Raw genomic sequence first — 27,445 nt, 5'->3', positions numbered from 1 at the left:
CCGGCCTTGTTTGCATTGTTTGTGTGCGCATCTTCAGTATAAAAAGCCCAGGCCCCCTCAGTCAGCCCCCCTCCCGGGGCCCCTCGGCCGCCCCCCGCAGTATTCATAGGTAAGGGTACTGGTTGACCTTGGCGGGGCTCAGCGGGTATCCAGTGTAGACGGTGGAGGCCGGCGAGGCGCTGATGTAGGTCTGGTGGGCGAACTGGGCTGGGTACTGGGCGGGGTGGATGGTGGGCGAGGGCAGGACGCGGGGCCCCATGCTCACCGGCACCTGGTGCACGATGCCCGCGGGGTAGGCGGGGTGCTGCACCGGGTGGCGCGCCGAGCCCTGCGAGCCCACCAGGTGGGCCACGGTGCCGCTGGAGCCCAGCGCGGCGGGCGCCGTGTACGTGTAGAGGTGGGGCTGGGCGGGGAGGTGGGCGGCGGCGGCCAGGTGCGGGTGCACCGTGCCGTGGCTGGGGCTGTTGTGCGGGAAGGAGTAGGGGGCCTGCGCCATGGTGGGCGCGATGTAGGCCTGCTGGCGGCGGTGGCTCCCCGCGCGGTCCCCGGCCACGTGCGGCTGCGCCTGTGGGAGAAAGCAGGGGGCGGGGCTGCAGACCAGGGAGAGGCTGGGGGGGGGGATGAGGGGGGATGGAGAGGGATGGGGGTGCGGGGGAGGAGGAGGAGGGAGAGGAAGTAGGAAGGAAGGAGGGGAAGGGGTAGAGAAAGGAGGAGTAGGAGGAGGAGGAGGAGGAGAAGAGGAGGAGGAAGTAGGAGGGAGAGGAAGTAGGAAGGAAGGAGGGGAGGGGGCAGAGAAAGGAGGAGGAGAAGAGGAAGATGAGGAGAAAGAGGAGGAAGAGGAGGAGGAGGAAGAGGAGGAGAAGCAGGGAGAGGGGGAGGAGAAGCAGGGAGAGGGGGAGGAGGAGGAAGAGGAGGAGCAGGAGGAGGAGGGGAAGAAGAGGAGGAGAAGCAGGGAGAGGAGGAGGAAGAGGAGGAGGAGGAGGAGGAGGAGGGAGGAAGTAGGAAGGAAGGAGGGGAGGGGGCAGAGAAAGGAGGAGGAGGGAGGAGGAGGAGGAGGAGGAGGAGGAGGAGGAGGAGGAGGAGGAGGAGGGAGGCCCCCCTAGTCCGGGCAAAGTCCCCAGGGGAAGCTGCGTTTCCCAGGGATGCCCAACGGCAGCTGGGGCACTTCCTCCCTCCTCCTGAGAGTCGGATTTCTGGGCCCAGATGTGGGGTGGACAGTGGGGGTCCTCTCTTGTGGACAGATGGCCCAGGTGCAGTACCCAGGGGAGAGGCCCGTGACCCAAGCTCCTGGCACAGCCGCCCTCTCGGGGCTGAGCAGGAACCTCTGGTATATGGGCTTCCTTTGCCCACTCAACCCACTGGCTGGGGGTTTGGGGGCCTGGCTCCGGTTGTCTGTGCTGAATCTTGGTCTCAGGGGTCACCCTGTGCTGATGCTACACAAGGCTTCTCTTGCCACCCCATGGGGGTGGGGTGCGGGGTAGAGGGCAGACCAGGCGGAGTGCGGGGGAGAAGCAAGAAAAAAGGGATAGAGGGCGGGGCCTGTAGGGGTAAGGACATTGCTGCAGAGTTGGGAGTGGGGCGTGTGGAGTTGGGGGCGAGTCATGTAGGGTAGGGGCGGGGCTTCAGGGTTGGGGGAGGAGCAAGCAGGATAGAGGGCGGGGCATGTAGGGTAGGGGCGGGGCAAGCAGGACAGAGGGCGGGGCATGCAGGGTTGGGGGCGGAGCAAGCAGAAGAGGGTGGGGCGTGCAGGGTTGGGGCGGAGCCAGCAGGGCAGCGGGCAGAGGGTGGGCACCCGCCGTACCTGGCTGAGATTGAGCGGCTGCTGCTGCTGGAAATGTGGGCCCGGCCGCTGCTGCCGGTAGGCGACGGCTCCGGACGAGCTCCCTGAAGAGTGACCGCTGGTGGAGGTCACGTTGCTGGAGGACTTGGGCTTGTAGGAGGGCGGGTGGTGACTGGTGCTGACTGTGGGCAGGAGAAGCCGCAAATCAGGCTGGGGGGCTGGGCTGCCGGCCCCCCTCCTCCCACCGTGGGCTTCTCGGAAGGTCCCGCTGCCCACACTGTTCCCCAGCAACACACACACACACACACACACACACACACACACATACACACAGGCCATGGCCTGGGGGCCAAACCCTGCCAGACTGTGGGGCCACGTGCGGCCCCTGGGGAGCCCTGATAACTGACCCAGAGCTTCTCAGCCCCCCCCCCCCCAAGGGCCGCGGAAGGGCCGAGAGAGAGCCGACTTCCAAGGCCACAGTCACCATGACGATCTGTGTGGGCTAGTGGGGCAGTGTGGCTTCCTGCTGGGCTAAGACACATACGCACATACACGCACACACGCAAGCACACACATGCACACGCATGCATGTGCACAGACAAGCACATCGCAGGTACACACACACATGCACATTTACACACATGCACACACATATGCACACACATATTTACACACATGCACACACACATACAAGTGCATACACACAAACACACGCTTCCTGTGGGGAGATGGCTCTTAGGAGTGGGAAATCACCCCCCCATCCCAGTCCTGGGACCCAGCAGAGTGTACCGGCTGGTGGACTGTCCAGGCACACCTCCCCTCTGAAGTTTCTACAATCTCCCCTGGGGACACCTTACCCCAAAAGCCCAGCGTCATGTAAATGTAAACCTTTCAGCCAATTTGGATCCCCTTTGTTCAAAAGAGTGACCCGAGGGGCTGGGGTGATAGTACAGTGGGCAGTATGCTTGTTTTGCACACAGCTGACCCGGGTTCGATCCCTGGCATCCCACAGGGTCCTCCCCCACCCTAAACACCGCCAGGCATGATTCCTGAGTGCAGAGCCAGGTCAGCCCGGAGCACTGTGCTCAGAAACAAATCCCGCCCCTCTGCCCCCCAATAACAAGTGACCCTGATCACGTGTTGCTAAGGGCTGGGGTTGAGATTCTTCTAGATTCTTCCACTGGTGGGTATAAGTGAGAGAGGTGAAGAACAGATGTGACAAAATAGATGGGTGAGTCCTGAGGAGGCTCGGGGTGGACGGGCTGTTCGAGGATTCATGGGCCTGGTGCTGGGATCGATCAGGTACATAAAGACAGGGAGGAGCCGGCAAGATGCCCAGGGCTGTGCAACGCGGGAGGAACCATCTTGCCCAGAGTCCACAAGGCTCTTCCCACATGGGGGAGCCTCGCTTGCAAGTGCGCAGACGCTGGCAGAGACCCCGTCCCCCCCAACCAGCTGTCCCCCTGGGCCACCGCACGAAGAAGTAACTTTTACTCTCAACTGAGCAAGGGCAGAGGGGTGTGGAGACAGCAGGCATCATGGTCACATCCACACACGCCAACACCGCCTACAGGGTGCATTGTAGGTGACACCCACACATGCCAACGCCACCTATGGGGTGCATCCTGGGTGACACCCACACATGCCAACAATGCCTACGGGGTGCTTCCCGGGTGACACCCACACATGGCCACGCCGCCTACAGGGTGCAAGTGATGACAGGGAGATGGTTGTTTTCTTGGTTTGGACCATGCCTGGCAGTGCCGGGGGAGCTGTGCAGGGTGGCGGGGATGGGGGCCCAGGCCCAGCCTCCTCCCCCCTCCCCCCTAGCCACCGGACCACGCACTGCCCTGCTCACCTGGCCCCAGGCTGTCACACTCCACCAGCACTTCGCTGGCCTGGGTTTTCAGGGGTGGCACGATGATGGTGCGGGGGTTCCCCGAGCGGTGCTCCTCCAGGCTCCCCTTGGTGTCCAGGGCGCTGGCATGGTGCCCGGCGCGGTGCTGCGCCGAGTAGGGGCTGGTGGCGCTGGACGACTCGGAGTGGGGGGAGTCGTGCACCGTGACGCAGCTGATGACGTTCTTCCTCTGCTTGGAGACGGTGCTGCCGGGGACAAAGGGGGTATCAGAGGCCGCCCCCCCTCCTGACCGGTCCCACCCCAGCACTTGGAGGTCCAGGGAGGGCAGGCAGGTGAAGGCGACAGGCGAGGGGCTGGAGTGAGACCCCGGCCCCTCGCCCAGCGGGACAGCAGGAGCGGCAGAGTCTGGGTGGGTGGGTGATGTGGCCTGGGGAAGTTGAGGCACCTAGCAGGAAGCAGCGTGGTCCTATCAGAGCCCCGTAGCTGGGTGCGGATGTGCCTCAGACACCCTCATCGTCTCTGCTGGGAGGAGTTGGGAGGGTGAACCCCAGGGGCTCCTGCCTGGAACTCTGTGGCCAGGCTGTCCCCAGCCCTCTCTTGAGCTAGTTGACTGCCTCTGGGGCATGGTCCGGGGGAGGTTTTGGAGAGGACAGTCAACTAGCTCAAGGGAGGGATGGGGAGGGCCTGGTTCGCGGGAGCGGGGGGGGGGGGGGGGGGGGGCTCTGTCTCAGTTGTGAAGAGCTGCTGGGACAATGACCGTCACCGAGCTGGCGGCTCCCTGGGAAGGTCTGAGAAGCGGATGTCCGCCTATTTTTGTCCCTTCATCATCTATTTTGGAGAAGCATCGATTGTCCAAGGAAGCTGGCCAGTTCCCGGCCCATTTGCTTGGGGAAGTGGCGGGTATTGACAGGCCCCAGGGCCAAGGTCACCAGCCAGGCGGCCAGGGGCTGGACTCTTCCCTGGGCTCATCTCTGCCACCCTGCAGGGGGGGCATGGGGTGGGAGGGTGGGCCGCTGCCAGGGGGCAACTCAAGATCCAGGGAGCAGCCTGGGAGGCCAGAGGGGAGTGTGCGTGCGTGTGTGTGCATGTGTGTGTATGGTGTGTGTGTGTTTGGGGGGAGGCAGTGCCGTGAACCTGTGACGGGCTGTGGGGCCGGTAGCCAAAGGCTCACGGGCAGCTGCCCAGACTGCACTCCGTCTGCTCCGGGTCAGGGCACTGCCCGCAGCCTCCATCCACTGCAGCATGTGCTGGTGGCATGGCCGGGCAGTGGCCTTGGAGCTCTGCGAGTCACCGCCTCTGAAACGCGGGGCAGCAGGGCCTGGAGCTCTGGTGCCGGAACTGCCCTGTGTGACCCTCCCTTGTGGGCAGGGGGGACATGGGCCAGCCCCCAAACCTCCAGAAGTCGAAAGGCTTCTGGGAGGGCCAGGCGACGAATGCAGGGTCTCCGTCAGGGAATCCTGTGCGTCAGAGGCTGGAGATGGGTGACGGGGGCGGGGGACTCCCCCCAGCAGAGACCCGGAGACGCTGCCTGCCTCTGCCCTGCGGGACGAGGAACTGCGAGGACACGATGATCTCAAGAATAGAAGCCTTGGGAACCACCAGCAAGGCAGCGGAGTCCCGAGCCGTGCCCCAAGCAGGTGACAACAGCAACAAAGCCCAGGGACGGGGCGTATGGAGGCAGGGACTTGGCGCCCGCTCTCCATCTGAAACTTTTTTGTTGCTGTTTTGCTTTTTGGGCCGCATCCAGTGGTGCTCAGGGCTCACTCCTGGTGGCTGCTCAGGCAACTGGCTGTCGCTCCAGGGCGTGAAGCAACGTTTGGTTGACGCAAGGCAAACGCCCTGACCCTGCACTATCTCTCCCGCCTGCAGGTGAACATTTTTTTTGGGGTGGGGGTTGACAAATGGGTTTTGGGGCCACTCCTAGTGGTGCTAAGAGGAACATGCAGTGCCAAGCCTAGAACCCAGGAACCTGGCTGGCCGGCAAAGCCTGCACACGGCCCCTGCACTCCTCTCCAGCCCCGCCTCTTAACTCTGACCAAATACAATTAAAAAAATTATTATTATTTTTGCTTTTTGGGTCACACCTGGCAATGCACAGGGGCTACTCCCGGCTCTGCACTCAGGAATCACTCCTGGCGGTGCTCAGGGGACCACATGGGATGCCGGGAATTGAACCCTGGTCGGCAGAGTGCAAGGCAAACGCCCTACCCACTGTGCTATCACTCCAGCTCCCCCCCCCAATTTTTTTAATCTTATTTTTATTTATTTATTTTTAATGTAGGGGTACTGCTATTTATTCAGCCATTGATTAAGCTGATTGAACTGGGCATGGACTCCACCCAAATATGATTCTGGTGAATGATTTACCACGGTGGTGGCCCATTTACCACGCAGAACCGGATAAATGCAGGAAGTTGCCAGGAGACAGAGAGTTGCCGGAGGACCCGGGAACGCCCCTCCTGGTGTGTGCGTGGGTGCACAGCAGGGACCCGTGCCCACTGCAGCAGGAGTCTGGCAAGAGCCAGAAGGTGCCATCCACGGGCGAGCGGGCAGGCAGTGCGCGCCTTGTCCGCTCAGCAGAGTGTCACTGTACCTGGGAGGTGTCTGGCCGCATGTAAGGAGCCAGACTCGAAAGCCAACGCCACTGCCGATTCCACTCCCGCCGAGGGGTCTGGATGGGCAAAGGCGCGGACAGGAAGTGGCCAAGAGTTGCCGGGAGGGCTGTGAGGCTTGGATCAGATGTGGCCAACAGACACCACCTGTGACTGAATCACACCCTTAACACCGGCAGGATTTTTCTCTGATCTTGTCTCGGGACTACACCCAGCAATCCCAAGGGCCTATGTCTAGTTATACTCTTGGAAAATCACTTTTTTTTTTTTTTTTTTTTTTGCTTTTTGGGTCATACCTGGTGATGCACAGGGATTACTCCTAGCTTTGTGCTCAGGATTACTCCTGGCAGTGCTCAGGGGACCATATGGGATGCCGTGCAAGGCAAATGCCCTTCCTGCTGTACTTTCGCTCCAGCCTGGAAAAATCACTCTTGGCACAGCTCAAAGGACCATACAGGGAGCCAGGGTTTGAACCCAGGCCGGCCATGTGCAAGGCAAATACATTACTTGTTGCACTTTTTTTTTTAAATTGTAAACACCCCATGGTGTATTCAATATGCCAAAAAACAGTAACAATGTGGGTCTCATTCTCCTGACCCTGAAAGCGCCTCGAATGTCGCACTTTTTAAAATCTCAGGGCTAGGATGAAGGAGACTTCACTGGGGCCTGCTCGAGGCAATCAACGAACAGGATGACAGTGATACAATGAATTGTAAATGCCCCTGATTGTGAGGCACTGAACTGCATACTTGAAACGAGCAAAGGAGCAAGGTTCAATTTAAAAAAAAATTCAAACATAGGAAACAAAGAGCAAATGAGACCTCGGGGGTCTGGGGAGAGCAGACCCATGCTAACCTGTGGAGACTCTGATACTCTGGTCCCTGAGCTAAAAACGTGGGGGAGAAGAGACCCCGAGTGGCAGGAGGTGCAAAGGGGCTGTGTGAAGCGAGGCCCCCTGTGCTGCTTTCTGTGGGTGTGTGGGAGGTGGGGAGAGGCGCCCCTGAGGACGGAGAGGGAGCTAGTGCCGACAGGGACATGGGCTTCCTACCATCTCTACCCCTCAGGGCCCGGCTGGGCACGCCACATACCAGAAACATGCGGGTTTTCTTGGCATGAAGCACACGTGTCATGTGGCCGCTGCACGCTCTGTGCGGACAGAGGGACCTCTCAAATGTGTCCCTGCATCTGCTGCCCATCAACTAGAAGGGAACAGGGGGCGGGGGGGCCGGAGGAGACCCCAAACATGCTGGCAGCCCCAGGGGCTACAGCATCACAAGGGAGACAGGCATCGAACGAGTCTCTTGGAGCTGGGGAGATGGCGCAAAGGGCTGGAGTCTCTGCGGGCTGGTCCTGAGTTTGAGCCCCACCATCAGAGGGAGTATCCCACCCCCACCCCCCAGCTCCTTGAGGTATGGTCCCCAAATAAAAAAGTAGGAAAAGAGCTGGAGCGATAGCACAGCGGGGAGGGTGTTTGACTTGCACGCGGCTGACCCAGGCTCGATTCCCAGCATCCCATAGGGTCCCCTGAGCACCGCCAGGAGTAATTCCTGAGTGCATGAGCCAGGAGTAACCCCTGAGCATCGCGGGGTGTGACCCAAAAAGAAAAAAAAAAAGAAAAACTGGGGGGAAAAAAGCGAGGGGGAAGGTCTCTTAGAGCCTGGCAGAGACATTGAAATGGGATCTCCTGGGCACTGAATCCAGACAGTCAGAAAGAAATCTCTGTAGCCAGGGCACCCCACCTGTGCAGGCCAGGCCCAGGGAACCCTGGATGCCTTATCTCCCAGAGCCAAGAAAATGTGTGGATTAAACACAAACGGCCACACGCTGCCTGCGCTACCTTTGACACGAGCTGCCATAAAACTCAGCCTGAGTTTACTCAGAGCTCTTCTGCCCAGATTTCTGCTCAGAGATGGGAGTTGGGGGACAAGCCTCGGAGACATACAGTCCGAGCCAAGTACATACAGTCTGCCCTCTGGGGGGCCCGCTGAACTTACAACGGGCCAGGTGATGTTGGTGAGATTGTATCACCCATGGTGGCTTTCTCGAGGCTTACAACGGTGACAGGCTTGGACTCTGTGGCCTGTGAGGATCTGGGGACCCCGCCTGGCTGCACACCTGCAGGGAGTGAGGGGTGGAGGGAGCCCCCTCCCTCATCCCGTGGGTCCTGGCCCTCTGTCTGGAGCAGCCGTGTGCCTGCCCCCGAGACCCCCGATGGCTCTGCTAGCCCTGGAGAGACGGCCGGCGTGGCCCCAGGTCCACTCTGTGGAGAGCTGAGAACTGGCTGGGAGGGGCATTTGGGGGACAGCCCCGAGTACTACCTGGCCACGCAGGTGAGAATAAATGGAGGAAAGCTGTTGGCGAGACACGGGGATGTTGGTCACGCCTGTCACTGGCTCAGTGGGCTCGAGGTGGGGGGGGGGGCTCACTCCTGACTATTATCAAAGACCCTCAGTGCCATAAGGGAGCGAGGGGAGCAAGGTGAGAGTGAGTCCCCGGCTCTTGGCAGCCGGTTACAAGTGAAGCTAGCACTGGGCATTGTCATGGCAACCGGGGCCTCTCCCGATGCTCTTATAACAGGGGAGGGCAGAAATCCGCCCCTTCCCATGTGAAGAGAGCACGGCAGAAAATCAGAGGCCGCGCCACTGGAAGCAGGGAACCGGGGCTCTCAACTGACTGCAGCCTTCAAGAGGGGGTCAAGGTTTATCTCTGGGGCCAGAGACAGTCCAATGGGGAGGGCGTTTGCCTTGCATGTGGCCAACCTGGGTTGGGATCTCCGGCATCCCGTATGATCCCCCCGAGCACCGTCAGGAGTGACCCCTGAGCACAGCCAGGTATGGCCCCCAAAACAAACAAAACAAAAAAAGCCTCCTCTCCACAATCAACTTTCCCCATGACTTTCCTTGCGCCTCTGCTTCTTAGTGGAGGCTGTGTCGTGAGAGTGGGTATATTTCACTCCTTTGGTGCTGACCACCACACCCAGGTAATAGGCAAGGGGAGTTGGGGGTGTGCTGCTACCCGCTCCAATCCTCACAGTGAACGTAGGAAGGGAAGAGCGTCAGGGGTGTGTGTGTGTGTGTGTGTGTGTGTGTGTGTGTGTGTGTGTGGTCACAGGTTTGTTCCGGGCCAGTGAGCAGGTAGGGAGAGAATCAGGTTTGAACCTTGTCAGGGGCCGGAGAGATAGCTCAGTGGGTAAGGCGCTTGCCTGGCACGTGCCCAGATCCCATTCCTGAGCCCTGCCAGGAATGATCCCTGAACACAGAACCAGGAGTAAAGGCCTGAACAACCACTGGCCGCGGCTGCCCAAAGGAAACACAAACAAAATGAAGAATCAAAGTGTCACAAAGCACAACTCTAAAGTTTCTTTTTTCCTTTTTTTTAAAAAAATATATTTTATTGTGGTAAGAATAGACTTGAAATCACCATTTTCTTAACAACAGTTTAAAGTGTACAGCAGTGCGCTGGGCTCTAGGTCACAACGAGGCATGGCAGAGCTGGGAGGGGTGGGGACTAGCATCATGTTTAAGGGGGATTTATGCCCGTGCCAAGACCCTCCCAGCCCCCCGCTCCCTTCCCGCAATGGGGGTCTCCCGTTTCCCGCCGGCGAGTTGGGCCACTCCAGATCCCCGACTAAGGGACTCGGCCCTGCGTGACCACGTCTTCTCTGTGACACTGACTGTGGCACTGTCACGCCCACGTGCGTGCCGCTCCCATGGCTCGTGAGTGGTGCAGCCAAGGACGGGAGCCTGTCGTCTCTTCCGGGCCTGGATTCCGGCTCTTGCCTTGAGATATGTGCCCGGCCCTGTGATGTGCCACTTGGGCCTTCGCTCCCTGTTTTCCATGGCTTCTCTGCGTCCTCCATATGCATCTGCCCCCAAGCCGACGGCGAGCACCTTCTCCCGTGGCCGGGGCCCCTTGGTCCTCTCGTCAGGAATCCGAGTACGCAGCCCCACTGGGGTGTTGCGTTGCCGCTGAGCTGTCCTGAGCCTGGGCTTCTTCCTTCCCTGAGCTGCCCAGCTGCTCTCTGACCCCTGTGCCTGACCTGTGACCCCTCCTCCTCCTGGGGGGGGGGCAGGCCGGAAGCCTTAGAGCCACTTGCGAAAGTGATTCTACATTTTCAAGTTGGCGTCTCTGTTCCCTTCCGAGTGGACTAGGCCCACGTTTGTGTACAGCAGTGTGTGTGGACACGCAGATATACCCAGGGCATCATTATGGTGATTCTATTTCTTTTTATTTTTGGTTTGTTGTTTCGGGGGCCACACACCCGGCAGTGCTCAGGGGTCTCTCCTGGCGGTGCTGGGGGTGGGGGTGGCAGTGTTTTTTTTTTTTTTTTTTTTGCCACAAAGCGAACCTGGGTTGGCCGTATGCAAGGCAAGGCTGTACTATCACTCAGGCCCTGAGGTCATTCTTTCCATGACCAGTTTTTTTTTTTTTTTTTTTTGGCTTTTTGGGTCACACCTGGTGATACACCGGGGTTCCTCCTGGCTCTGCACTCAGGAATCACTCCTGGTGGTGCTCGGGGGACCATATGGGATGCTGGAAATTGAACCCGGGCCGACCGCGTGCAAGGCAAATGCCCTACCCGCTGTGCTATCGCTCCAGCCCTCTCCACGATCACCTTTCAAAGAAATCAGAAACAGGGTCCAGGAGGAAGCAGAAGGACTGACGGCCACCCCTGAATCCTTCAGTATCTCCTGCCCACCCTAGGGAAGGGCAGCCTCAGGCCCTTTGCGTTATGAAACCGCTTCCGGCCATAGCTGTGCCTCCGTGTCCTTTCCATCCATCCCCCTCCCAGGGGCCTTCCAGGGCTGAGGGTTTACAGGGCGCTAGGTCCACACTTGTCCCCTGCTAGTCCCCGCCCCTTCCCCAGTGTCCAGCGCTGAGGTCTTGCTCTGTGGCACTGACCACAGGGGTTGCCTGCAGCTCTTCACTCGGGTCCCACTTCCGGCAGCTCTGACGCTCAGAGCCAGGAGCCCAAGGCGGTCCCGGCGATGCATCTGGTGAGGCTGTGATTTGTCACACGCTGGATCCTGCTGTGTCCTGCCAGTCTCAGGGACACAATCCTACCTCCTGGGTCCCAAGGTAAGTTTTCTCGGGGGGTGCGGGGGGGGGTGGGGCTTTTGGATCGTGACTGGTGGGGACGAAACTTGGAAGCCAGCTGGGCGGAAGGCAAGCACCTCATCCCCTGCACTATCTCTCCAGGTCCCTAAACCAAAGAAAAAAAATTTTCTTTTTTTTGGGTGGGGGGTGGCAACAATCATTTGATCTCACTGAGCTTCCGGTCCCTGCCATGGGCGACTGAACTCTCTCACGAAGATGCTCAGGCTTGGCCGCCTGCCTTTCCCCGTCAGGGCTGGTGGCTCTGGGACCCGTTCACTGTCGCGGGCAGGTGGGGCCGCCCAGTGCTGAAGGTGAGGCGCTCCTGTGCTCAGCGGCCCCCTTTCTTAGCCCCAACCCCGCACAGAAGGAGGCAGGGGTGGGGGGCGTAGGGCGTGTCTCTGCCCTTGCTGTGGCCACGTGGCTATGGCCCCCGCAGGGCTGGGAGAGGAACCTTGCTTTCTTCTCCCACACGTGGCATCTTCCTCTGGCCCCTCCAATTCCCTGTCAATCCCGCTCTTCCTGAGAGTCTCGCCTGCTCCATGTTTTTTTTTTTTATTTTTGGTTTGGTTTTGGGTCACACCTGGCGATGCTCAGGGTCTCCTCCTGGCTCTGCACTCAGGAATGACTCCTGGCGGTTGCTCGGGGGACCCTGAGAGGTGCTGGGAATTGGACCGGGGCCTGCCGCCTACCTGCTCTGATTTTCAAACGGACAATCGGCTCCCCCTACCTGTGCTCTAGGGTGATGAGAGGCTCCGGAGTCCTTCTTCCTTATTTCCTGCTGCCCTTACCTGTGGGGCCCCAGGCACATGAGGTGTAAACTCTACCCTCAGCTCCGCCCCAGTCCCTGGTGAGCCTGCAACACGCCTGGGCTGGGGCCTGGGGCCTGGCCTGGGGACTCAGTAGCTGGAGCACCAAGGCAGGGAGCCTGATCTGAACAAGCAGTGGGACATGGGGCCCGGCCCGAGGCCCTCTGGGAACAGTCAGGGGGAGCCAGTACCCAGGAAGGGAGGGCGCTGCCCAGGAGCTGGTAAAGAAAAGAAAGCAAAACCCAAACACAACAGCGAGGGAGGGGCAGGGCAGCCCCGGGGTAGAGCCCGTGCACTCGGGCAAGTTTTAATCAGTCTCTGAGAGCACATTCTGGGAGATTCTGAGCAAGCGTGGGGATTTAATAGCTAATCAGAAGAACTCGTGATTACTGATTAGGGTCGAGGCATCCAATCAGCGGGGGGAATCATTCAGGGGGTAACGGCGAACATTTGCCTGTGCATTTGGTCCTGGGGTGCAGGGGGGCAGTGCTGGGCTTGGGGGTCCTGAGGCTTTGGGTGCACAAGGCTGCCCCCAACCCCTGGGGATGTGGAGCTCGGGGGACTGACGGTTCCACAGAGGCAAGATTGAGGGGGAGGCTGCAAAGTTGACTCTGGAGCACGGCCGGGAGGCCCCGGAGGAGGGCTCCGGGCCAGGGCCAACAGCCTGGCTCACACAACCAATACTCCTTCCTTCTCCCCGGAAGCACCCGAGGAGGAGAACTGCATCCCGACTCCTTCAGAATAAACAGCAGCGCTCCCTGGGTGAGAGCCAGCCGGCAGTTTGAAAGATTAGGTTAATCAGATACGGGGAAATTTCTGATTAATTGGATCATTACGATCGTTTCTGGGTGTGCCCGGGCGATGTTTCGAGAAAGATCACAACCAATGAATGTGGAGTAAAATCAAGAGCCGGAGGTGGAGATTTTGCAGCTCCTGAGGGTGGAAGTGAACCGACGAACCCCTGAACCCCCACCCCCACCGCCCTGACCCCACTTCACCCCAAAATGTCTCACAATTGGGGACGGTGTGCGAGGACCCTCATGTGACTCAGTCAGTCTCGACACGAAACAACTCCGGGCCATCAGCTTGCCATGGGCAGGACATCCCGTGAGGTCACCACCACGCCAGATTCAGCCTCCAGGGGGGGCGGGGGGCCGAGCCCCGGGGCGCGCGGGGGGTGGGGGCACAGTCAGGTCTGGTGTCCGCGCAGCCTCACCTGGTGGGGGCGTGCTTCTGCTCCTCCTCCTCATCCGTGTCGCTGCTGATGGTGATGACGCTGACGGTGGGGCTGGGGGTGTCGGGGATGACGATGGGTTGCCGCTGCCGCTCTCGGGTGCTGCTGGCCGCCCCGTCGCCCCAGCCACAGGTGACCGACGAGCTGCAGGCCGGGCTGCCGTGCACCAGCGCGCAGCGGGGCGGCGTGCTCTCCTTCACCCGCTTGGACCGCTGCGGGGAGCTCACGCCCTGGGACGACGACACCTCGCAGGTGGAGACGTTTCTGGAACGACAAAGCCGCGACTGCTCAGGGAGGGAGCCCTCCCCCCCAGATCAGTCCCCGCACCCCTTCCCCCGCCCTCCCTCCCAGATTGCCCAGGCAGCAGTCGCATTCCCAGGACCTTCTCCTGTTTCCTCCAGACTCCCCACATCAGAGGGTCCCGAGTGCCACCCGCACCTCCTGCTATTCCAAGGAATAGACAAGTGACAGGACAGCGGGGAGGATGCTTGCCTTGCATGTGGCCAACCCGGGTTCGATTCCCGGGACCCCAGATGGTTGCCCCAGAGGCCTGCAAATACTAATTCCTGAGCACAGATCCAGGAGTAAGCCCTGAGCACCACCAGGGGGGTGGCCCGAACCCCGCTTCCGCCAGCAAAGGGAGACCAGACACACATTCTGAGCCCATACCGAGCAGGCACAGTCCTGCCCACATGGACTGTGCTGTGGGTGCGAGCCTGGCCCCTGCAGCTGCCTGCGGGAGGGTCCTCCCGACCTGTCCAGAAACACCAGGCCGGCCCACGTCCAGAGGGCCGCTCTGGCTCAGGAACTGGCCTCAGGGCTGCTTCAAGACCTCAGTGTCCTGGGATCTGTGCCCTTTCCTGGGAAAGGGCGGGAGGGGCCGGTGGGTGCCCAGGATTTCAGGGCTGCCTGCCTCAAGGCCACGTCACCTTTAGGGTCTTCCAGGACTGGCCCTTGCCCCAAACCTGTCTGTGCACCTTTGGAAATTCTCTTCACTCTCATACATCTTTGCTATTCAGGCCAATGGCAGACCAAGTGGAAAACTCTTCAGTGTTAAGTGAAAGTGGTTGGTTCTGAAGCGGGTGAGGAGCTTAAAGGATCTAACGCGGGTTGCCGTGAGGTAGCGCGAGCTCTTTGCCTCTCTTTCTGGGAGGGGATATGGCCAGGAATTTTTTTTTTTTTCTTTTCGGGTCACACTTGATGGTCAGGGGTTACTCCTGGCTCTGCACTCAGGAATTACTCCTGGCGGGGGAAAATGGTTTTTGTTTGTTTTTGCATTTTGGGTCACACTTGGTGATGCTCAGGGGTTACTCCTGGTTCTGCATGCAGGAATTACTCCTGATGGTGCTCAGGGGACCATATGGGATGCTGGTAATCGAACCTGGGTAGGCCACATGGAAAGCAAACACCCTACCCGCTGTGCTACTGCTCCAGCCCCAGGCCAGGAAAAAGTTCACATGCGAGCCCTGCAGGAAGCTGTCAGGCTGGTACGTCATGAGAACAGGCCAGACAGACAGCAGGAAAAGGGGCATGACAGCATCAGAGACAGGGCAGAAAGCAGCCAACACCGGGCACTAACAGGCACACACACCGGTGTTATGTCTGCAGCCCCACATAAGGCCTTTTCACCTTGCTCTGTTGCAACTGGAAATTCCTCATTAAACTACTTCTGGCAACCTCAATGACTCAAGAATTTTTCCCTGGGAGGCTGGAGCGATAGCACAGTGGGTAGGGTGTTTGCCTTGCATGCAGCCAACCCGGGTCCGATTCCCAGCATCCCATATGGTCCCCCAGCACTGCCAGGAGTAATTCCTGAGTGCAGAGCCAGGAGTAACGCCTGAGCATTGCTGGGTGTGACCCAAACACACACACACACACACACACGCACAAGAATTTCCCTGTCCCCGTCCCTAGCGACTTGTCACTGACCTTGGCCGAATCAATCAGTGCCAGCCCAAAGCCGGCTGGTAATGAAACTGGAGGCTCCAACAGGCCCTTAGAGGTTCTAGCAACTTCTAGCGAGAGGGAGGGCGGCCAGGTGGAACGAATCCACGACGAGGGCTGATTTAATTCTCTCCCTGGCCTGGATGAGGACGGGGGAGATGCTCCCTTCCGGGGGCCCGGCGGGTAACTCTAACTGGGAGGACTGCTGCTCCTCTGTTGGTACTTGCAGAAACCTATGTATTTGTTGTTGCTAATATGTTGCGTTATGTTTGGAGATCATGTTTTCACCATCCCAGCAGGGAAATAGCTGCGCTTGGCACCGCTCGCCAACAGCCCGTCTGCCCGCGCCCGCCGACAGGGAAGGGCCTTCTGGTTTCTCAGATGGCTGTGCCGCAGGCACGGGAATTAAAAATAGACACACACGTGTGCCTTTCACTAAAGCGTGATCTTGAAGGCCAGCTGGGCGGTGACAAGCAGGGAGGCACTGGCGAACAGGACGGGAGGCTGGGTCCTTGCTGCCCCCGTAGTCAAGAGGAGGACAAGGGCGCTCAGCTCAGCCCCGGTTGGCCCACTCGACGGGGATGGGTCCTTGTGGTTGACCCACTGACAGTGACCTAGGGGTGGGATCACGGATCTAGGGTGACTCCCCTGGCCTTCCAGACACTCCCACACCCTCAGAGAACATCAAAGAGTAGGATGATGTTTTTCTTTCTTGTTTTTTTTTGGACCACACCCGGTCCTGTCAGGAGTCACTTCTGGAGGTGCTCAGGGGTACCATTTGGGATGCTGGGGATCGAATCCAGGTTGGCCGCCTGAAAGGTGAGTGCTTTACCCTCTGTACTAGGTATGTCTTCAGCTTTAAGGATGACAACTTGGGGGTGGGGTGGGGAAGTCAGCCCTTGGATTTAATTTTTGAAAAAGAACGATGAAAGTCAGACCTCATTTCTGGCACCTGGCCGTAAGAGGAAGCACCGCACTAGCTTGCTCTGAGCAATCAGGGACTCTCAGCTGGGCTATGAGTCTGCAGCCACTCGACCTTCATCAACCAGTCTCAAAAGTTTTGTGTTTTTTTTTTTCTTTTTGGGTCACACCCGGCGACGCACAGGGGTTATTCCTGGCTCTGCACTCAGGAATTACTCCTGGCGGTGCTCAGGGGACCATATGGGATGCTGGGAATCAAACCCGGGTGGGCCGCATGCAAGGCAAACGCTCTACCCGCTGTGCTATGGCTCCAGCCAATCAAAAGTTTTATTTTTTAAAAATCAGATTTGTGGGGGCTGGAGTCATAGCACAGCGGGTAGGGTGTTTGCCTTGCAGGCGGCCAACCTGGGTTTGATTCCCAGCATCCCATATGGTTGGTCCCCCGAGCACCGCCAGGAGTAATTGCTGAGTGCAGAGCCAGGAGTATCCCCTGTGCATCGCTGGGTGTGACCCAAAAAGAAAAAAAAAATCAGATTTGTTACTTTTATTTATTTATTTTTTTACCACACTCTGTGATGCTCAGGGCACTCGATGGGATGCCAGGGATTGAACTCTGGTCGGCTGCATGCAAGCAAACGTCCTACTCGCTGCATTCTTGCTCCGGTCCCAAAAGTCAGATTAATAAATAAATAAATAAATAAAGGGGCTAGAGCGATAGCACAGCACGTAGGGCATTTGTCTTGCAAGCGGCCAACCCGGGTTCGATTCCCAGCATCCCATATGTTCCCCTGAGCACTGCCAGGAGTAACTCCTAAGTGCATGAGCCGGGAGTAAACCCTGAGTCTCGCCGGGTGTGACCCAAAAAGGAAAAAAAAATTTATTGAGGTTCATTGAAATGCTCAAAGAAGGCTGCAGAGCTAGTAACTGCCTGACTCACCGCTGACCCCAATTTGAGCCCCAGTACCCCATTCAGTCCCCCGAGCTCGCTGGAGCTCGCAGTATGCCGTGGGCAACGCTGGGTCGCCCCTGTCACCCCAACTGAAGCGCTCAATGAGTTCTGACAGCTCCAAGGTGGCGTAACACCCCCCCCTACCCTAACATTTACAGCCAACCCGGGCTGGGTCAGACACCCCCAACCCCCCAGAGAACATCAAAGAGTAGGATGATGATGATGAGCCCAGACACAGCCTTTCCATAAGTGCAGGGGGAAGGCGCAGCCGCGCTGTTGTCACCCTACCTGGCCGACGACTGGTGCTGCTTACTCTTCCGGGAGGAGGCGGTGCTGGTGGGCTGCTGGCGCATCACGTGGGCCACCCCCACGTTCAGGGGCTGGGCGGCGGGCAGGGTCACGTGGCCGGTCAGGAGCGTGGGCTGCTGCATGATGGGGTTGTAGTGGCCGCCGTGGGCGTGCGTGTTCCTGCGAGGGCGTCGAGAGGGCAAAGGGCTGTGTTAGTGGGAGGGGCTTCTCGGGGTGGGGGTGGGGTGTTGTTGGCGAGGGGGGCGCCTGGCCCGTGAGGTCCTCCCTGGTGCAGTGGGGCTAGAGGGAACTCTGAGCTATTTGCAGGCCCTCCCTCCAGGTTTACTCAGGGCTCTGCACTTAGCTTCTCTTTTTTTTTCCTTTTTTTTGGCTTTGTGGGTCACACCGGCAATGCACAGGGGATACTCCTGGCTCATGCACTCAGGAATTACTCCTGGCGGTGCTCAGGGGACCATATGGGATGCTGGGAATTAAACCCGGATCCGCCGCGTGCAAGGCAAACGCCCTACCCGCTGTGCTTTCGCTGTAGTCTCGGGGAATTTTGTTAAAAGGCCTGAGGGGGAAGGTGGCCCCTTCACGGACACTGCAGGAACGGGCCTAACAGAGGCAAATTCACCCACGGTAGCCTTCTTGGCCCCCTCCACACAGCTGGCAGCCTGGGAGGTTCCTTCCTTTTGATTTGGGGGGCACACCCTGCGATGCTCAGGGTTCACTCCTGGCAGGGCTTGGAGGACCACATGGGGTGCTGGGGATTGAACCCGGGTTAGCCATATCCAAGGCAAGGGCCCTATCTCTTTGGCCCTGTGCATTTCACTCTAGAACCGACAAAGGGCCTCGGTGTTCTCTGTCTGTCTATGAGGCTGTGGGACAGGGAGTGAGCCCCACCTTGTGGGGGGGGTGACCCTGCCTTGGAAGCAGGGCGCTATGCGCCTGTCTTGGGACTTGGGAAACTTAGCGATCAAGAAACGATCTTGAATGCTCTCAATGGGATAAGTAGTATAATAGATCATCAGTCTTTACATGCTTTCTGGATGAAAAATTAGATTAACCAAAGGTTGACTAGATGCGTATAAAGTAGGGCACTGCACTGCACTGTCCTCCTGTTGTTCATCGATTTGCTGGAGCGGGTACCAGTAACGGATCACAACAAATTGTGAGACTTGTTGTTACTGTTTTTGGCACATCGAATACGCCACGGGGAGCTTGCCAGGCTTTGCCGTGCGGGTGAGATACTCTCAGTAGTTTGCCAGACTCTCCGAGAGGGGCGGAGGAATCAAACTTGGGTCAGCCGGGTCGGCCGCGTGCAAGACAAACGCCCTACCCGCTGTGCTATCGCTCCAGCCCATAAAGTGGGGCATTAAATAAAAATGAATAGCCAGACCCATGTTGATAAGAAAGGCTGGCAGCCAGCATCCTGACAATGGGTTGTTCCAACGGTTCTCTTTACTATATATATATATTTTTTTGCTTTTTGGGTCACACTCAGCGATGCACAGGGGTTACTTCTAGCTCTGCACTCAAGAATTACTCCTGGTGGTGCTTGGGGGACCATCTGGGATGCTGAGAATCGAACCTGGGTCAGCCACATGCAAGGCAAATGCACTCCCCGCTGTGCTATCGCTCCAGCCCCCCCTGGAGAAGTGGCTGGGGGTTACCGTAGTCCCTGAGATGCACTTCATCTCTGAGGCGTGGGAACTGGTCCAAGCACTGAGTGTGTGGGAAACGGGCTTCTCGGGCAGAGACAAGGGATTGCGCTCTTCGCCCGGAAGGGAAAGTCAGTCCTGGGGCTAGAGCCATAGCACAGTGGGGAGGGGCTTGTCCCATGTGTGGCCCCATCCCTTTCGACCCATATGGCCCCCTGAGCACAGAGCCAGAAGCAAGCATTGAGCACAGCTGGGTGTGGCCCCCAAACAAAGTCAGTCCTGACCTCTGCTGGTTTGCAGAGTTTGCAGCCTGTTCTTGCAAAGAATTTCAGGAGGAGACCAATAGTGAAGTAATGAAATGTTATTAAAAGGCAAGAGGGCAAAGACAGCACGTTCCAGAGAGTGAGAGAGGGGCCGGAGAGGTACTACAGCACTAAGGAGTTTGCCTTGCACATGGATGACCCAGGTTCAATCCCCAGCATCCCATATGGGATGGCACAGCCAGGAGTAAGCCCTGAGCATCGCCAGGTGTGGCGCCCAAACCAAACAAAAGAAACATGAATCAGGTGAGAGCAAGGTGAAATAAAAGGAACCCTCTCCCGGTCAAGCGGGGCGGTGGGTGGAATGAACTCTTCGCTCTGCAAAGCCAGTCTTACAGGGTTTCATATGGTTCGTGGCAGACTTGCCTACTTGGGCTTTCCCACGGAGAGTCCGTGCCTAGGACTTTGTCAGGGGACGGGATTTTTGAGCCCTAGTGATGCACTTGGGCTGGAGCGATAGCACAGCGGTAGCGTGTTTGCATTTGCCTTGCGTGCAGCAGGCCCGTCTAAGCTGGGTTCGATTCCTTTGTCCCTCTCGGAGAGCCCGGCAAGCTACCGAGAATATCTCGCCCGCACGGCAAAGCCTGGCAAGCTACCTGTGGTGTATTCAATATGCCAAACACAGTAACAACAAGTCTCATGATGGAGATGTTATTGGGCCTGCTCGAGCAAATCGATGAATAACAAATGGGAGGACCGTGACAGTGACCGTGAGTGATGGACTTAGAGTCTTTGGGGGCCCTGGACCCTGCTGGCTTGTCTCCAGAGAGGGTTCTGGGGCACCTGCCGTTAGAGACCCAGGCTGGCCTGAGTCTGGGCTGGGGCTTGGGCCTGGGGTGGGGCAGGGCAAGAGTGCCCCGTTTCAGATCCTGTACTGACTGGGTGGTGGGTGGGAGGTGGCCGCGGAGTGAGGGCTGAGTCAGGAGCTGGCTCTGCCTTGTCCCAGACGACGCCGCAAGCGGGGTGTGACCAGGGCTTGGATCTCCCAGCTCCCCCGATCTTAATTAGCTGGTGTGGGATGGCCCAAGGGACAGGGATGTGTTTGGGCTGACGGAGCCCAGCACCACGGGAACTTGGAGCCTGCATGGGGATTGCCATCAGTCTCCACACTGGCCCAGAGGGGCTCCAGGGGGCACGGTTGATGGTGGTGGTGGGGGCAGGTGGGAGGTTCACGGAGACCTGGAGTGACCCTGAGAAAGTCGGTGAGTGGGGGAGGTGGGCGTGTGAGGCTGGGGGTGGGCACACAGGACTATGGACGGATGTGGACTTGCCGGCGTCAACCCTTCGTACTGTCAGACCCAGCCCTGGCATGTCCACACCCCAAATCCCTCGAGGACACCTACATAGCTCAGGGGCCCTGGGGAGGTGCCGTCTGCCCCCTCTCGCGGGGAACCGAGTTCTGTATTCGGGGCGGTGAGTGTTACTTCTCAGAGCCAGCCACAAACCAAGCCCAGGCCCGCCCCGAATCAGGCTGTTGGTGAGGCACACGTGGGGGGCTTCAGGACCATGTGGGCTGCTTTTCGCGGGCGCGCGTGTGTGCGTGTGTGTTGGTCGATTTCTCCCTAAATGACATTTTGGGATAAGGGTGTGGTTACAACTCAATGGAAGAGCTTGGCATGGAGTCTGCCCCGAACCCCGCAAACACACACACACACACACACACACACACACAAACACACACACACTCACATTCACATACATCAGAAACCTCCCATCAGGCCGGGTTCCGTGGCACGGAGAATTCTTTACTGGAAAGAACTCCCCATGGGGCTGCTTTTCGGGGGTGTGTGTGTGTGTGTGTGTGTGTGTGTGTGTGTGTGTGTGTGTGTTGGTCCATTTCCATTTCTCTCTAAATGACATCTTGGGATTAGGGTGTGGGACAACTCAGTGGAAGAGCTTGGCGTGGAGACTGCCCCCTCCCCCCCGCCCCTTGCCACACACACACACCAGAAGCCTCCTATCAGGCTGGGCTTTGTGGCACAGAGAATTCTCTTTACTGGAAAGAGCTCTCCACGGGGTTGCTTTTCGTGTGTGTGTGTGTGTGTGTGTGTGTGTGTGTGTGTGTGTGTGTGTTGGTCCATTTCCATTTCTCCCTAAATGACATCTTGGGATGAGGGTGTGGTGACAACTCAGTGCAAGAGCTTGGTGTGGAGGCTGCCCTGACCCCCCCCAAACACACACACACACACACACACACACACACACACACACCTGAAGCCTCCCGTCAGGCCGGGCTCTGTGGCACGGAGAATTCTCTCTACTGGCAAGAGCTCCCCACAAACCAGGGCACCCAGGGCAGCGCCAGTCGTGCACCCACATCCCCGGCTCGGCTCCCGGCCAGCTTACCTCCAGTCGGCCAACTGCTGCGTGCCAGCCATGGTCTCGGGGATCACGGTGGCGTGCTGCACCGACGTGTGGGTGGCCACGCCCGTCAGCTGTTGCCACGCAGGGGGCAGTAGGATCTGCTGGGTGCCGCTCGGCCAGGTCTGCTGCGGGCGGGAGACAGGGTGTGTCAGGAAGGAGCCCGGAGGCTTGCTCTAAGCAGGAACCCTCTTAGCTTCTGAAAGTGCCTTTCCAGACTGGTTCTGTCCCCCAGGTGTGTGGGCTGGACCAAGCCTATAGGGGCCCGCTGCTGGCCATCCAGTCTCTCCCCTGCCTCCTCTGTTTCAGACAATCCCTTTGGGCTCAGCAGTTAGAACTGAGAGTCCCAGCCCGAGTCTCACGGTGCCTGGGCTGCCAGCCGGTGCTCAGGTTCTGCCCCGGCAACTTGGGGCAAACAAGGGTCACACTGACGGACTTTCGCCTTCACCGAGAAGCATCGCGGCTTTTCAAAGGCAAAAGCAAAGAATTCAGAAATCACAGACCGAGCCCTTCCAAAGCACGTAGAGTTTTCTGATTTATGCTGACTTAAAAGAAAGACTTTTATTTATTTTGCTTTTTTGGGTCACACCCAGCAATGCTCAGGGGTTACTCCTGGCTCTGCGCTTAGGAATTACTCCTGGCGGTGCTCAGGAGACCATACGGGATGCCGGGGATTGAATCCGCATCGGCCGAATGCAAGGCAAATGCGCTATGGGCTGTGCTTTTGCTCTGGCCCCTTTTGGTTCTTCCTTGTATAGACAGTGTGTGCGTGTGCATGTGTGTGCGCGTGCATGTGTGTGTATATCTGTGCACGTGCATGTGTGCATGCTTGCATTTATGTGTTTGGGATTTCAACCTCTCTGGAGCCTCAGTTGCGGCAGGGGCCCCCCCTTTATTTAAAAGTGGGGTACTCCTTCTTGGTTTCATTCGGCAGATTGTTTGTTTTGCAGTCAGGGAATACTACTGTCATTAATTTACATAGAACAAACTGTAAGTGTTCTAAACAACGGGCCAGAGAGAGAGCACAGGGGTCAGGCACCTGCCTAACATGCAGCTGCCCCCTAGTCCCACCCCGGCACCCCCCACTCATCCCCTATGCAGTTTATCACCAGGCTGAGCATTGAACACTCAGGCCTGTCCAGACACCCAAGTTTTACTGGGAGTGGCCCCAGGCCCTTTGCGAGTATTCAAGCAGCACTCCCTGTCTCCCCTCCGCCCCCAAGAACTACCCTAGCAAGTCAGAGCAAACGGAAATGTTTCCCTTTTAGGTGCTGGGGACTGGGTTTTTCTGTTTGTTTATTTTGGGGTCATACCCAGGGATGCTCAGGGGTTACTCCTGGCCCTGCACTCTGGAAATCATTCCTGGTGGGCTCGAGGGACCATATGGGATGCCGGGGATTGAACCCAGAAACCCAGATCAGCCGTGTGCCAGGCAACTGCCCTGCCTGCTGTGCTAGGGCTCCAGCCCCTGGTGCCCTCTGTGTTCTTGCCTGTGGTTATGAGATGATTCGGGCTGAACACAGTTGTCCAAGGTTGCACTTTGAAAGGCACAATCCTTGTGCTTTAGTACAACTTTAGCTACAACTCCTCTTCCTTTGGTGGGGCGTGGGGAGGATCATATTATCTCAGGTAATGTCGATGGTGCAGCTGCCCCACAGATTGTGAGTTTAAGCCCATACATAAAACCCGGCACCCCTGGGAATGGGATGCAGATCTGAGTCAAGGACTAATACAAAGTGGCTTGTATACAGAAATGATAATAGCACAGCAGTTGGGGCACTTGCCTTGCATGCAGCTGGCCCGGGTTAGATTCCTGGCATTCCATAGGGTCCCCTGAGCAATGCCAGGGGTAATTCCAGAGTACAGAGCCAGGAGTAACCCCTGAACATTGCTGGATGTCATCCCCCCAACACCTGCCAAGTAATGATACGGGCCTCAGTGAGATTGCTTATGCTTTTTCAATATTCCTGCTGCTTATTGCTCTGCTTTTTATAGAAAACAGAAAAATCAGGAACCATGAATTATATAGAAAGTGATTAATATCGTATTGATAAAATGAAAGCAATTCCACCAAAGTTATTAACTATAGGTAACTGTCTTTCAGAGTTACTGAATTCAAACACAGTATGCAAAAAAATATTTTTCTTTTTTGATTAAAAACAGCTGCAGGGGGCTGGAGGGATAGCACAGCTGTAGGGTGTTGGCATGTGGCTGACCCTGGGTTTGATCCCCAGCACTGCATATGGTCCCCTGAGCCCTGCAAAGAGTTAGCATCTAGGCACGGCCAGGTGTAGCCCAGAAAACAAATAAGGGACTGGCGCAATACTACAGCAGGTAGGGCACTTGCTTTGCACACGGCTGACCAGGGTTCGAATCCCAGCATCCCATATGGTTCCCCAAGCCTGCCAGGAGTGATACCTGTGCATAGAGCCAGCAGTAAGTCAATCAGGGCTTACTCCTGGCATGCCCCCCCCCAAACAAACAAACAAAAAAGAAAACAAACAAAATCTAGTTACAAGTTCAGATATTAAATGAATAACAATTTCACTGACAGTACCATTTCGACAGATATGATTTGAAAATCATTTCAAAGCTTACAACAGGCATGTATTTTGACTAACATCACTTGAAAAAGCAAATTTGGTACCGTTTTAGGGCTAAAGACATCCCCCGCCATGTCCCTAAAATAGACGTTTACATGTTATTTCCAAAAGATGGAGTGAAACAGCTATTCTGAACTCTTGTGGGTGTCAATGTCGGAATGTCTATTTGGAGAACAAGAGAGTCCAGTCCCCATGGTCGGCCGCTGCCACCAGCGACTCAGGCACCAGCCCTGCTCTCCAGACTCACGATCCGAGGGGATGCAAGTCGAGCAGCTGGAATTCATGGGTGAACCTCTGGGGCGCATTTGGGAGGGGGCTGGGCTGAGTCCCCGGTTGGCAGAAGCCCTGACAGCTGACCACACCCCACTCCACTAAGAATCTCTGCAGACACTAAACTATGAAAATCCCAGGTACCCCAGGGTTGAGGCTGGGAATTCTGGGGCCTTCTCAGAGTGGGGGCAGGCAGCCTCCCTCCACCAATCCCACCCCCCCCACCCCGCCCCACCAATGCTTCTGGAAGCCCCAGAAGCCACGCCCACCTCGCACAGCTGCCATGTCCACTCATGGGCCCAGCTCTACAGATTCTGAAGCTTCTGGGTCATGTGACCACATACCAACTTCCACAATACTGACATCCCGGTAGGGAGCACACCAAATTAGATGGGGAATAAGAGAAGCCAACTAGACTCAACACACACACAAAAAACAATAATATAGAAAGCTCAACCGGCAACACACAGATTAGTAAATCCTCAGACAAAAACTTAACAACCCCATGGTGAGATATAACAATCTTCACAAATTTTCCTTCACTAAAGTAGGTTTGACAATTCCATGAACCATTTAGTTGTTAAAAAACACTATAAAACAAATCATTGTGTGCCAGCTAAGGGGGCCGGCTTGCGGGGGTGTGGCTGGGGCACTGGGGACAATGGTGAAGGGAAGGTCACTCTGGTGGTGAGACTGGTGCTGGAATGTTGAAAGCGATAACAACTGTATTCTGAACAACTCTGTAAGCATGATGTTTAAGTAAAGCAGTTTATTTACATGAATAAAAACCTCTTAGGAGAATCACTGTGACAAATGAGCAATTCCATAAAAGGTTAAAACAAAAGGGAATCTCACAGAACATGGTCCCCTTTAAAATACAGATATGGGGGCTGGAGCGATAGCACAGTGGTTAGGGCGTTTGCCTTGCATGCGGCCGACCCGGGTTCGATTCCCGGCATCCCATATGGTCCCCCAAGCACCGCCAGGGGTAATTCCTGAGTGCAGAGCCAGGAGGAACCCCTGAACATCGCTGGGTGTGACCCAAAAAGAAAAAAAAATACAGATATGTACACCTCAGAAATACGAGAGAAAAGATGCAAAAAAAAGCACAAGAGCAATTCAAAGCACCACCAAGCAGTGGTTAAGACTCCGAGAGCCAGAGAGAGAAAGAGAGAGAGAGAGAGAGAGAGAGAGAGAGATCTGAGAGAACTGAGCGATGCTTTGCACACAGGAGGCCCGGGTTCAATCCCTGGTACTGTACCCTGAGCACAGAGCAGTGTATATGCACCCCCCTACATGCAAAAAAAAAAAAAAATACAAAGAAGGGACAGAGACAACAGAGAGAAGAAAATTAACATCGACAAAACAACAATCACAAGCCGTCCAGGTTGACTTGAAAGCAAGTCAGGGGTCCCGGTCAGTGTCAGATGAGACCCCTCAAGGGGCTGGGGAGATGGTGTGAGTGGCAGTGTATATACCTAGCATATGTGAGGTGCTGAATCGGATCCCCAAGACATTGTGCCAAGAACCGCAGCATCAAGCCCACGCTGCCAGGCGGGGCATACCTGTGGGTCATCCCGGGCCCCGCTGAGTGTCATTCCGATTAAAAACACAAAAAGCACAGAGGCACAACAGCTCAGACCCACCGTGTGGGCTAGGAGAGTTCCCCCCACCCCCCAAAAGGCAGAAGGGAACAAGCACAGGACGTCTCCATAAGCGGAGATGCACCAACCTCCCGAAGGCCTGGGAGCCGTGTGTGTTCACAGAGCATAAACGGACCCAGGGGGAAACGGAGACAGCCACTGACCCCCAGAGAAGCACGCTGCATAGGAAAGGAAATCAGGAGCCTCGGCTGAGAGTGAGGGTCTCGGGCACGCTGAATATAAATATTGCAGAATACAACTATCCTGGGAGGAGGACTAAATGAGCTAGGGAGTGTGCGTGCCCGAGCACGTGTGTGCTAGCAGGGCACAGAGTGGACATGAGAACAAAATCTCCACCCTCAGGGGCAGCAGAGGTCAGTAGACACCTGCACTGGAACCATCCACTAGAAGTGTGTGACTTAGAAATAAGATTATGGGTCGGAGCGCTAGTACAGCAGGCAGACCATGTGCCTTGCAACACGGCCGACCCGGGTTCTATCCCCGGCGTCTCATCCCAAGCACCGCCAGGAGTGACCACGAAGTGCAGAGCCAGGAGTCAGCCCTGGGCACTGCAGGGTGTGGCCCCCAAGTGAAAACAAAAAGATTGCGGTGCCATCTAACTTACCCAGGCTTACTCTCCAGCACCCCATAGGGTTCCCTGATATGACCCAAAAATACAAACAAGGAAGGAAGAAAGGGAGGAAGGGAGGAAGGGAGGAAGGGAGGGTAGAGGGAGGGGCAGAATTCAACGGGGAGAGCATGTATGTGGCTGGCAAAGGTGGGCAAGAAAAGGGCAGAGAGAAGCAATCCAGCACGAGGAAGGTGGCGAGTGACGCCTTGTTGCCCTTCCCGGTTCAAATCCTTGGGAAGATGAAAAGGTTCTGAGAGGAAGGACCAGGCTGGGCCAGGCTCAGAGGCAAAGCACAGGCTCACCGAGCCTGGGTTCCAGGCATCACTCATGCAAGTACGCATATACATGCACACACATGCACACACACACATGTGCATGCACTTCCACGCACACAACACACATGCAAATAGACATAAACGGGCAGAACCCTGTCCACCATCGGACAAGCTTAGAGGTCACTCTCA

The 27,445-nt window shown here is 57.1% G+C and overlaps 1 protein-coding gene across 4 annotated transcripts in view; it reads right to left on the bottom strand.

Moving 5' to 3' along the window:
- Positions 1–96: 96 nt before the first annotated feature.
- Positions 97–27,445, bottom strand: part of HIPK2 (homeodomain interacting protein kinase 2) — a 148,292-nt gene continuing 120,943 nt past the window's right edge. For 2 of the 4 annotated variants that reach the window (XM_056124048.1, XM_056124050.1), the window contains exons 10-15: positions 21,820–21,962; positions 17,490–17,669; positions 13,370–13,651; positions 3,639–3,883; positions 1,802–1,962; positions 97–565 (exon numbers count right to left, since the gene is read on the bottom strand). In XM_056124048.1, the coding sequence (XP_055980023.1) occupies positions 104–565; positions 1,802–1,962; positions 3,639–3,883; positions 13,370–13,651; positions 17,490–17,669; positions 21,820–21,962 (1,473 nt within the window). In that variant the 3' untranslated portion in view covers positions 97–103. The remainder of the gene's footprint in view (positions 566–1,801; positions 1,963–3,638; positions 3,884–13,369; positions 13,652–17,489; positions 17,670–21,819; positions 21,963–27,445) is intronic. The other 2 variants (XM_056124049.1, XM_056124051.1) reach the window with 1 other exon arrangement.

Source organism: Sorex fumeus, unplaced genomic scaffold, assembly GCF_029834395.1.
Source record: "Sorex fumeus unplaced genomic scaffold, SorFum_2.1 ptg000048l, whole genome shotgun sequence".
Taxonomy (NCBI): Eukaryota; Metazoa; Chordata; class Mammalia; order Eulipotyphla; family Soricidae; genus Sorex; species Sorex fumeus.
The sequence above is the reverse complement of the archived record's forward strand: the minus strand, read 5'-3'. Positions and strand labels throughout refer to the sequence as shown.